Source organism: Mercenaria mercenaria, chromosome 4 (assembly GCF_021730395.1).
Source record: "Mercenaria mercenaria strain notata chromosome 4, MADL_Memer_1, whole genome shotgun sequence".
In the NCBI taxonomy this organism is placed as follows: Eukaryota; Metazoa; Mollusca; class Bivalvia; order Venerida; family Veneridae; genus Mercenaria; species Mercenaria mercenaria.
Genome location: NC_069364.1, coordinates 62,278,011 through 62,291,289, shown reverse-complemented (window position 1 = coordinate 62,291,289; position 13,279 = coordinate 62,278,011). Strand labels below are relative to the sequence as shown.

The 13,279-nt window shown below is 35.3% G+C and overlaps 1 protein-coding gene across 1 annotated transcript in view; it reads right to left on the bottom strand.

Moving 5' to 3' along the window:
• Window positions 1-13,279, bottom strand: part of LOC123551914 (uncharacterized) — a 62,082-nt gene that overhangs the window by 22,585 nt on the left and 26,218 nt on the right. Inside the window, exons 11-14 of the mRNA XM_045341202.2 lie at window positions 9,969-11,022; window positions 8,865-9,075; window positions 4,167-4,266; window positions 3,128-3,292 (exon numbers count right to left, since the gene is read on the bottom strand). Of these exons, the coding sequence (XP_045197137.2) occupies window positions 3,128-3,292; window positions 4,167-4,266; window positions 8,865-9,075; window positions 9,969-11,022 (1,530 nt within the window). The remainder of the gene's footprint in view (window positions 1-3,127; window positions 3,293-4,166; window positions 4,267-8,864; window positions 9,076-9,968; window positions 11,023-13,279) is intronic.

The window sequence follows — 13,279 nt, the reverse complement described above, 5'->3', positions numbered from 1 at the left end:
GCTTACAACACCTACATCTGCCCACAGCTTGAATATTGTTCTTCTATATGGCACCCTTGGCAAAAATTCCTTATATACAAAATTGAACGGGTACAACGATCTGCAGCTTGATACGTTTGTAATAACTATGGCCAAACAAGCAGCATCACTCAAATGCTTAAAGATCTCAACTGGCAATCCCTTGAACAATGTCATATCAAACATTCCCTTTAAAAGTTATTATATTTTTTTTTAAAAAGTACATTCTTATTGCAGTTGACCATAACCACCACATACCTACAAGGAACCTGAACTACTTGATCCCACAATCTCATACTCAGTACCATTCCAACTCCTTTTCTCCAAGAACAATTTGTTCCTGGAATGGTCTCCCCCTATACATACAGTCCAGCCCCAACTTGATTCTATTCACTGAGAGGCTGGCAACTGTAACTTTCTAATGTATATCTATGTTTTTAATCTTAGTAATTGTAGTTCTTTTTAACTTTGCACCTAATGAGCTTGCTCATCTTTTAACAGTCTGTCCCATCCATTATATGAATTTTTTTTTTTAAAAATTTCATTAATTGAAATTACATTTTTAATTAACCAAGTTCTCTTTGCACAATCAGTCTAAGTTAAGCTAGAATCACACTGCCCCAGATTGGCTTACGAAATTGCACAATGTTCTTAACATGTAATTCAATTACTAACTCTTAACAACACCAGGAATGAAAAATTGAACCATTTAAATTTTAAAGTGACATTGATCAAATTTAGTAAACACTGAATAACTGATTGTTTCTGAAATAACGGGATATATACACTAAACAAGACATTATCAATTTGAAAATATTTATTTCATATGAAGCAATTTCATATGCTTTTCTTATTAGTTTTTGTGTCCCCCAGTGTCAAAGACCTAAAAAACATACAATGTTTGAAATATCCATCAACCCATCTGTTCATTCATCATTCCATCCATCTTACTTTCTTGTGTATCAACACCACACCTACAGTTTTCATCCAATTCAAATAAAACTTGTTATACACCATCAACAAAGAGGACATGCACATATCATCTGGACTTTCATGTCTGGTTATCACTTTTTTCGTTATGCCCCCATTTTTGACTTACCGGTAACCATATTACAATTGTGTAACCAACTCAATACAGTCTCCACTCAATTCAAATCTGTATCCATCATCAACATGAAGTAGACATGCACATATTGTTGGGACTTTCATATCATATTTTTTTGTGCGTTTGCCCCATCAAGGAATTTCTTTCAGGGGGCATGTGTCCTACATTGCTGACATCATTCTTGTTGACATCATTCTTGTTTTGTTCTTTGGTGAAGACTGCAAAATGATCACTTGCATTCTAAAATCATACAATTAGTGTGTGATCTTGTTGTATTAAAACTGTTATTTGTCGACAAAATCACATGCCTGTTGTGTAATAGTGCAGTATCTGTAAAATATATAGAGAATCGGCTATTATACTGAAAAACAAAAAAATTTCATCATTTTATCACTTGGGCATTTTAACACGAGCATTCTGGAAAGTAAAATTTTCAATTTATCTCGCCTTTATTTGAATAAACTATAATTTCAGTTGATGTAGTGCAAAACCTACCATTAAAAATGATTCTATTTTTGTATCAAAGTAAATCTGTTCTGAAAATACTTTATTACTTTTATAGCTAGTAATTTCTGTAAAATTTTAGTAGTTTAAATTATTATAACTGTTGAAATTTTAAACATGACTTTTAGATGTCTGAAAACTACACTGTACTACAAAAGGTACTTTTAAAGTTTCTCTTTCAGTAATGTGAAACAGTTTGACATGGAAATACCTTCTATATATACATTGCTGAGATACATCTGTATGTTTCTTGTTAATATTTTATGTTGTTTTGTTAAAGGTGACTCACTTAGTCTTTAATTCTGTAAATATCATGTATTATGCAATCAACTTTTTAGGTAAAGTTATTATCATTGATAAATTATGAAGTTCAATGACTTTCCTTTGATATCTCGAAATATCTTTTGAAATATAAAGTTTTAGTTGGAAATTTATAAGTTTTGCTCAGTGTATATGAGAAATATCATTTTATTTGATTGGTCTGTGCATTTGTTTTATTTCAATTTTGTTAATGTTCAAAAGTTCAATAGAAAATTAATAGGCATATAATAAATTATCACTTTTTAAAACAGATTTATACAAGTCATTCTTATGGTAAACGAATTTGATGAAGATAATAATCTGGTGACTCATTTTTAACAATTTAACAGAAAAAGCCTAACAGTAACAGGGGAGGGCCCTTCCTCCCCAATAATGTTATAACTTCCGGCCAAACCCTTTTGTATTCTGCACTGCCAGTAATATATTAACATAATTATGCTTATTGTATATATATGTAAATGAATGTGTATGTATAGATTATAAATATATATATGTTTAAACTAAAAAAAAACTAACCATTACTTTGAAATCTGAAGTAAAAACACATCAGCCAATGAACAGATAATGGCCTAAAACATTTGTTCAGGAAGTTTGTACCAAAGACAAAAAAAGATACAATTGTTGTCTAAGTGTTTATTTTAATCCAGGTGTTCATCTATAACAAAGCACATAAAACAATTATCTATGAACAGTGTCAATAATACATGCAAGTTACATATAACTAATTCATGCCAATCTATTTGGTCTGGCAGAATAACATCATCTTAACATTACATGTATATAATGCTCAATAATCATGAACATTTTTGTCATTTTTATTCCTGTTTTCTATATATAATACTTCAAATTTATTTTTAACCATATCTTGCAATAATCAAATTACTGAATACATTTTGAAAATCACATTTATATTAACACCTTATCAAACCGAAAATGCAAAATTCTCCAGCAGGCCAGGTCATTTTTCATCATCTTTCTTCATCTACTGGCTTTTTTCTTTCCTTTGCCATGCTTAGCAACATTTTTATTGTTCTTATGTTGACTGTTGAAATTTCCCTTCGTAGGTTTATCTATTCTTTTCACAGGCTTTTTGTGTTTTGTCACTTTCTCATTATGTTTTTCAGAATCTGATTTAAAGTTCACATCACTTTTAGCTTTATATTTAAGGTATTTAGAAACCTCAGACTTGTTAATAGGATTAATGATCTTTCCCAGACTAGTAACAACTTTGGGTTTCACCAGATCTTTATGGACAGCCTCCGGATTCCACGTTTTACCAAGTGGAGCTCGAATACTTTTCTCAAACTGCTCAGTACTTGTGTAAGGGAACGGAATCTCATGCACCTGAAAAACATATCATTGTTGGAGTATTAGCAAGAAGAAATCAGAAATGGCTACAGATTTAATATTAATGTCCATGTCAGAGGTTCTATCTGCAGACAGTATATTAAATTTAGTACTGTAGTACTGTTTCCCCCCCCACCCCCCCCCTCAAGGGTTGGGCCACCCTTAAAATTTAGACACACTCAAAATTTGCAAAAGTAATTATTTTCCTCATACCTAACATCTGGACAGAACATTTCTTGGACAGTATTTTACTGTTACTATAATTTGGGACAGTATGTGAAGCATTTTGAGGGTGTCCCAATTTTACAGGTGTCCCAATACTTCGTGAATATATGGTATCTGGTTCATAGGACTGAATATTTTTCCAATGCAGGAAAAACAATATGACTGAAGTGAATAGAAACAAGCTTCAAGATATCTTAACAGAAATAAAGCAATCAACAACTTAAATTACAAAATAATCTTAAAAATACTGTGAAATCATTTAATTTTGTGGGCATGAAATTTTATGGTTTTGACCAAAATCTCAGTTTAGTGCAGATATGAATTTAAGGATTTCAACTCTTGAAGATAAAATTAATGGGAATTTTATTTGTTCGATAGGATTCAATGTGTGGATTAACACAACTGCAGAATCCACAAAAACAAGCCTCCACAAAGTATTAACAATTGCACGGTATTAGAAAAGCATAACCTAAAATCATGCAAGTTGCTAACTGTTGCAACTGCACTCCTTCCCATGATGCCTTTTAAAATTTATTTGTCAGCTGCATTGTATCAACAAGGATTTGCTATCTCTTATCTTTAGTCTCCTCTTTCAGACAGCATGCAATGACACTTCAACAGTATTGATAAAATGAAGTAAATATACCATGTGTTTTGCCACTGCTGCCATCCTGGATTCATTCACAATTACATGACCAAGATGTCCATCTTTCCTTGGTAAAGGCGGAGGTGCTTTAACAGTGAACCTGAAGTAAAAAGTCATCATTTTAAAAGTGTACTGTAAGAAACAAGAGGACCATGATGGTCCTGAATCGCTCACCTCTTCCCACATGACCCAGTTTTGAGTATGACGTCGTTTTTTTCAATTATTTGACATAGTGACCTAGTTTCTGAGCTCATGTGACCCAGTTTTGAACTTGACCTAGATATTATCAAGATAAAAATTCTGACCAATTTTCATGAAGATCCATTGAAAAATATGGTCTCTAGGTTTTTCTATTATTTGACCTATTGACCTAGTTTTCGAAGGTACATGACCCTGTTTTGAAATTTACCTAGATATCATCAAGGTGAACATTCTCACTAATTTTCATGAAGATCTCATGAAAAATATGGCCTCTAGAGAGGTCACAAGGTTTTTCTATTTTTATACCTACTGGCCTAGTTTTTGACCGCACATGACCCAGTTTCAAAACTGACCTAGATATCATCAAGGTGAACATTCAGATCAATTTTCATGAAGATCCATTGAAAAATATGGCCTCTAGAAAGGTCAAAAGATTTTAATAATTTTAGACCTACTGACCTAGTTTTTGACCGCAGTTGACTCAGTTTCAAACTTGACCTAGATATCATCAAGATGAACATTCAGACCAACTTTCATACAGATCCCATGAAAAGTATGGCCTCTAGAGAGGTCACAAGGCTTTTTATTATTTGACCTACTGACCTAGTTTTTTAAGGCACGTGACCCAGTTTCAAACTTGACCTAGATAACATCAAGGTGAACATTCTGATCAATTTTTATGGAGATCCATTCATAAGTATGGCCTCTAGAGATGTCACAAGGTTTTTCTATTTTTAGACCTACTGACCTAGTTTTTGACCGCACATGACCCTGTTTCGAACTTGACCTAGATATCATCAAGATAAACATTCAGACCAATTTTCATACAGATCCAATGAAAAATATGGCCTTTAGAGAGGTTTTTCTATTATTTGACCTACTGACCTAGTTTCTGATGGCACGTGACCCACTTTCTAACTTGACCTAGATATCATCAAGATGAACATTCAGATTAACTTTCATACAGATCCCATGAAAAATATGGCCTCTAGAGTGGTCACAAGGTTTTTCTATTATTTGACCTACTGACCTAGTTTTTGATGGCACGTGACCCACTTTCGAACTTGACCTAGATATCATCTAGGTGAACGTTCTGACCAATTTTCATGAAGATGTCATGAAATATATGGCCTCTAGAGAGGTCACAAGGTTTTTCTATTTTTAGACCTACTGACCTAGTTTTTGACAGCACGTGACCCAGTTTCGAACTTGACCTAGATATCATCAAGATGAACATTCAGACCAACTTTCATACAGATCCCATGAAAAATATGGCCTTTAGAGAGGTCACAAGGTTTTTCTATTATTTCACCTATTGACCTAGTTTTTGACGGCACATGACCGAGTTTCGAACTTGATCTAGATATCATCAAGGTGAACGTTCTGACCAATTTTCATGAAGATCTTTTGAAATATATGGCCTCTAGAGAGGTCACAAGGTTTTTCTATTTTTAGACCTACTGACCTAGTTTTTGACCCTACGTGACCCAGTTTCGAACTTGACCTAGATATCATCAAGATGAACATTCTGACCAACTTTCATAAAGATCCCATGAAAAATGTGACCTCTAGAGTGGTCACAAGGTTTTTCTATTTTTAGACCTTCTGACCTAGTGTTTGACCGCACGTGACCCAGTTTCGAACTTGACCTAGATATCATCAAGATGAACATTCTGACCAACTTTCATGAAGATCCCATTAAAAATGTGACCTCTGAAGTGGTCACAAGGTTTTTCTAGTTTTAGACCTACTGACCTAGTTTTTGACCGCACGTTACCCAGTTTCGAACTTGACCTAGATATCATCAAGATGAACATTCTGACCAATTTTCATAAAGATCCCATGATAAGAGGACCATGATGGTCCTGAATCGCTCACCTATTCCTACATGATCCAGTTTTGAGTATGACGTCGTATTTTCTATTATTTGACATAGTGACCTAGTTTTTGAGCTCATGTGACCCAGTTTTGAACTTGACCTAGATATCATCAAGATAAAAATTCTGATCAATTTTCATGAAGATCCATTGAAAAATATGGTCTCTAGAGAGGTCACAAGGTTTTTCAATTACTTGACCTATTGACCTAGATTTTTAAGGCACGTGACCCAGTTTCAAACTTGGCCTAGATATCATCAAGGTGAACATTCTGACTAATTTTCATAAAGATCCATTCAAGGGTATGGCCTCTAGAGAGGTCACAAGGTTTTTCTATTTCAAGACCTGACCTAGTTTTTGATCACAGTTGACCCAGTTTCAAACTTGACCTAGATATCATCAAGATAAACATTCAGACCAATTTTCATATAGATGCCATGAAAAATATGGCCTCTAGAGAGGTCACAAGGTTTTTTCATTATTTGACCTACTGACCTACTTTTTGATGGCACATGACCCACTTTCGATCTTGACCTAGATATCATCAAGATGAACATTCTGACCAATTTTTATGGAGATCCATTCACAAGTATGGCCTCTAGAGAGGTCACAAGGTTTTTCTATTTTTAGAACTACTGACCTAGTTTTTGTCCGCACATGACCCTGTTTCGAACTTAATCTAGATATCATCAAGATGAACATTCAGACCAACTTTCATGAAGATCCATTGAAAAATATGGCCTTTAGAGAGGTCACAAGGTTTTTCTATTATTTGACCTACTGACCTAGTTTTTGATGGCACTTGACCCACTTTCGAACTTGACCTAGATATCATCAAGATGAACATTCAGACCAACTTTCATACAGATCCCATGGAAAATATTGCCTCTAGAGAGGTCACAATGTTTTTCTATTATTTGACCTACTGACCTAGTTTTTGATGGTATGTGACCCACTTTCAAACTTGACCTGGATATCATCAAGGTGAACATTCTGACCAAAGTTCATGAAGATTTCATGAAATATATGGCCTCTAGAGAGGTCACAAGGTTTTTCTATTTTTAGACCTACTGACCTAGTTTTTAACCGCACGTGACCCAGTTTCGAACTTGACCTAGATATCATCAAGGTGAACATTCAGACCAACTTTCATACAGATCCCATGAAAAATATGGCCTTTAGAGAGGTCACAAGGTTTTTCTATAATTTGACCTGCTGACCTAGTTTTTGACGGCACGTGACCGAGTTTCGAACTTGACCTAGATATCATCAAGGTGAACGTTCTGACCAATTTTCATGGAGATCTTGTGAAATATATGGCCTCTAGAGAGGTCACAAGGTTTTTCTATTTTTAGACCTACTGACCTAGTTTTTGAGGCACGTGACCCAGTTTCGAACCTGACCTAGATATCATCAAGGTGAACATTCTGATTAATTTTCATGAAGATCCATTGAAAATTATGGCCTCTAGAGAGGTCACAAAGTTTTTCTATTTTTAGACCTACTGACCTAGTTTTTGAAGGCCTGTGACCCAGTTTCGAACTTGACCTAGATATCATCAAGGTGAACATTCTGACCAGCTTTCATAAAGATCCCATGAAAAATGTGACCTCTAGAGTGGTCACAAGCAAAAGTTTACGGACGGACGCACGGACGGACACCGCGCGATCACAAAAGCTCACCTTGTCACTTTGTGACAGGTGAGCTAAAAAATGTGACTTCTAGAGTGGTCACAAGCAAAAGTTTACGGACGCACGCACGGACGGACGGACGGACGACGGACACTGCGCGATCACAAAAGCTCACCTTGTCACTTTGTGACAGGTGAGCTAAAAAGTAAGCTACCAGACCAAACTTTTCATTCAGCTACAGTGCTTAAAGCCTATCAAATTTCACAAAAATTACTATCTTACTTCCTAATATGAAATGAATTGAACTGTATTTACTCTATAAGGTATCTGCTTTGACCATCACACATGTAAGGATCTTGTTTTTGTTGGGTTTAGAGTTAAATGGACACAATGTAGGTAATATGGCGACTTTCCAGCTTTGGATAGTGCAGGAAGACTCAAAGTGCCCCTCCACACATTACCGATATGGGTGGGCACCTGGAAAGAACCACAGATCTGGATGGCTTCCTTTAATGAAGAATTCTACAACTTAGTTAAGCTTCTGAACCAACATCGGTGATGGGTAAGTAATCTGTAGGCAGCAACCCCAACCTTATTCTACTAAACAATTATGAAATGCTGGTAAGGACATGCTAGTTTTGCTAGTTGCTAATTGCTACATGCCAGCTGCTAGTTGCTACATGCCAGTTCACAGGACCTTTGTATTGTGATTCCGCAAGCAGAACTTGTCCGAAGATGCAATAAGAGTCCTGCATTTTTTACATGGTCGCCTCATCCTGACAGCGATTTAAAATAATCATGCGTCATGACAAATGCAAACAGATGGTGTACATATAAACTTTACCTGATTCGTAAGTAGCAACTGGCATGTCCCTACCCGCATTCCATAGAAAAATATTCAGTTTTTTTTTAAAATTAGGATTCTATAGAAACAATAAACATTAAATTATCAAATCTTTTTTTAAAGCTACTATGCAATCAGAATCTACCTTTTTCTTTTCCTTGCAGAGACCTTGATACCCTCGCCACCCCATGAGCCCCAGCCAGGCAGTGTAAGGTCAATGTCTTTAGGTTTTCCTTTTTCTACCATATCCTCCTTCTCTCTACTAAACTCTTCTATAACATCATCATCAGCAAACGCTTGAGCAATTGTCAACCTCTGCTGTTCATCCGCATCAACATCATTATCATTCTCAGTGTCTAAAATTGAGACAACGTTTTTACACAAAGTTGTTCACTTCTAAACAATGCATTCATCTATTTTACAATTCTAAATATAGCCCATTTTTGTACAAAACATTTTAAGCTCAGTAAGCTAGTTTTTAACGGTCTTCGGTCTGTTTCCACCCTTGAGCAGTGTCTCAGTGGCATACAAATCAGCTTCCAGATCTAGTGGCTGACAAGCATAAAGTGTAAGAAACTAATGTTCACTGGACAATTCAGACTTCAATTTTTCTATTTTTTTTTGTCTGGTACTGTTATATTTCTTCAGTGTCGTTATATTTTCTGGTCCTTTGGGATCATGGAGTCCATTCAACATATGTGTAATAGAGTTCGCTTAAGTCGGTGCTAGGGGGCGTGAGAGGTGTTGCACATTTCATTACCTCTCATGAACAGACTCAATCAAACCTAGTCTGCTATTATTCTTCTTGGTTGCATTCTTTGCTTCCAAAGGATCTTTTTCCAGATTTTATTTTTTATACTAAATTCATATAGCACCCTTTTCGTGATAAACATGTATCAATATGCCTTACATATATACAAATACAGCCACTCAAGTGGTGGAATTTATCCTCTTAGAGTGCTGACAAAGAGCAATCCGACCTGAGGGATAGAGAGGACCAAACCCCTTGGAACAGACAGAAATTTCAGATACAGACATGTCCAGCTAACTTAGCCTAGCTCTCCAGAGATAGACGGTATGGTTACTTAACATGTCCTATAAAGAGCACCAATACTGATTTTATACAACAACGACCATCTAAAGAACATAGAAATTAATCAAACTTTGCCATATAAATACATATATTAACAAATTTATCGAACATGACAAATCTTTAATCAGTCTGCATCAACTGAGAGAAGGACTTTACCTATAACATTTGGTGTGGACCCAACTTGTCTAATTTTATTTTCTATTGTAAACAATTTCTTCGGATCAACAAATGCTTCTTTTGCCTTATTTTTCTCTTGCTGTTGAGTCTCCTTCCTTTTCTTCTTATTTTTACCATCTGTTTTCATTTTCTTACGAGTTGTTATTTCTTCATTACTATCATCAGATAATATTTCTTCAAATTCCTCAATAGTTCTTTTCCTGCTAAGTGATTCATTGTTCATCTGTTCCTCTTCATCAACTTCTTCCTCTTCTTCATTAACAACAGCTTTGTTATTCTTAGCTACAATATCACCAGAATCACTTTTCAACTCATCATCATTATCACTGTCAGCATCAATATCAAATTTTTTATCAACTTTATCTTTTTTACTTTTCTTTTGGTGTTCAGCTGACTTAGACTTTTTGCTTTCACTCTTTTCATCTGCCAAAGTTTTGTTTTTGTTTTTGTTTCTTTTCCTTCTCTGATTTCTACTCAGTTTTCCTTCATTTTGCTTATTTTCAAATATCTCGTCAATTTCTTCACTTACTTTAGATTTAACAGTATGAACTGAATTTGTATCACTAAGAAACTGTTCAGTGTTTAAAGTTGATAAATCATGGACTTCGGTACCTTGTTTTTTCTTCATTGATATTACCTCTTCATCATTATCTCCATTAGATTCAGTTTCTTTTACATTATCAACATCCTCAGAGTCTGTCTTCTCATTCTCAGAATCTTCGTTTCCATCATCACTATCAACACCAGCTGCCTTATTAACAACTTCAGCTGGTCTAGAATATTCAGATTGTTCATTTTCATCTCTACTGTCATGATCAGTTATTGCTTCTGGTCTGGAGTAACTAACATTTGGTTTTCCACTTGAAGGTCTTGCCATCCAAGGGTTGTCTGATTTTGCAGCAACATCTATCTCTGTGTTATCAATAGAAACACCAACATCCAGGAATTTTTCATCTTCTGAATCTGATTCTACATCCACTTTCTTTGTCAATGTCCTGCTTTTCTGTAACATGTCTTGAACTTCTTGCCTTGCCTGAATATAGAAATTTACAAAATTAAAAAACATCTAACTTAACTAAAGTCTAAAAATATATCTTTTGCACTGCTACTTTTCAAAGCTAATTTAGAAATGCAAATAAAATGGTATTTAGGAGGCCAGTATGAGGCCTGTACTGGTTTGTCCAAGGAAAGAGGGCTTTATTTGTATGGTGCTCCACACCAGTCATGTTAAAGAACCAGGATGTCTATTCTTTGTCAAAGAGCTAAGCCAAGTTAGGCAGACATGCCTGTATCTAAAACCTCAACCTTCTGTCTCTCTGGCCAGATCCCTATGTACTGCAGTGGTAGAGGATGAACTGCGGCACTTGAATGAATGCTGTTGTATATGTATATATGAGTGTAAAGCACCTTTGAACAGGTTCATCATGCAAAGGGTGCTATATAAATATGTTATTATATAAACATTGCATTTCTGAGAGGGTGATATGAAAAATGTTCACCGCGAGATATATGAATATTGACTGAGGCGCCAGCCGAGGTCTATATTCATATTTCGAGGAGTGAACATTTTTCATATCACCCTCTCAGGAATGCAGTATTTATTTTATTATACCGAAAGCTTATAAGGGCCAAAGCATTTACTGGAAAATCAACATAATAAAGATTAATTTTACATATTAATCTCATTTATTATGGCTAAATTGAACTGGTCAACTATTTATTATTAAGCTTGTCCTAATTTGTCGTCTGCTGTTCATAAACCTTGACGATGCATGCAAGTCACGTGACATATAGGTATAAATGTAAGCAACACCGTCTTCTGTCCTCTTTCAATACCGGTAAATCGAAGTGGATAAACATTGTATTAGTTATGTCTGCACATGGTCGAGGATCACGGAGAGGAAGGCGGAGAAGGGACGACCCCTCAGCAGGAGAGAAACAAAGGCCAGAGATAGTTATTTGACAAATATAATTCGGCCGATGATAGAGGTATGAACGCTTCGATTATTGATTTTGACGAAATTTTACGGGTGTTCGATATAATGCCACGTAGTGCTCACGTGGTTGGTCACGAATATATGTCGTGCTGGAAACATGGAAAGTGTAGATAGCGTCTAGGATAATAGACACAAATAACGAAAATGTAGATGGCGGGTTGAATCTGGCGACTTCTGTAGCTAATTCTACTAGCAATAGCAATAATTTTAGCGAAAACGAGTTGATTTTTACCATATATTGATAATCTGCTTAGGCAGACAAGTTATGACATAACCATGCATGTACCATTCTCTTTAAAGCAACGGATTTGTACAGTTTTGTTGTAAAAGGGTGCGGTGGAACTGACCGATTATGATAACGGTAGTGTTTTGTCCCTGTTTAGTAACAGTAAAAATGAGTGCCGTCGAAGTGTGTAAAGATGATATAGGCTCTACAGAAAAATGGTCTAATGCTTTTATAATATGTCGAACTTCATGAACTACGGAATTATCTTTTTTATTATTAGAAAGGATGCAGTAATTCACGGGGGTACATTTCGGAAAAATTATGACCAACAATTTAGGTGAAAGCAAGCTTAATTCCCTCGTCGTGGTCGGCAATCAATCAGGATTGGTGGCTACGTTGCATGCCTTTGCGTTATGAATACATTTACAAGCGTGTCAAAACCAAAAAATGTCTGTATTGACTTTAACAAAGGCTAATTTTTAGTTTATCGTGCCATCGCAAAGTTTAGGCGTCACATAAAAAAGAGGCGTAGTGCATTTATTATTTAATATTATTACCCCAAACTTCCAGCACCGCTAGAGAATACATATAACCCGATATCTATACCAATCCTAGTAAGATATTGTAAGAATGTTAAGCAAAATTATACAAAAATAGCCGATTGTTTTATAAATTACCTGTAAATTTTTATACAGCGCGATCATAAATAGCTATTTCGTTTTTATCATAAATACATTTAAAACACTACAGGCACAAAATTCAGACTTTCGGCCAGAAAGTACAAAAACATAATAGAAAAATATGTATTAATAAAAAGACGGCAGCAATTTAAAAATATAGAGTTAAATTACTGTCAGGAAATTCTTAGTGACCTGTCTGGTTTATAAATAGAATGTGTGTATTGATAATGGAATGGTCCGTTATTTGGGTAGAAGTGTTATTCAGTATAATGCGGTTTTTACATTAAAAGGGCAAGGTAAATCATGCTGTTTTCCCTAATCGGTGGACGAATCTATATATTGGAAATCAAACTACACGTGACATACGGACGTACATGGTTTATGCGG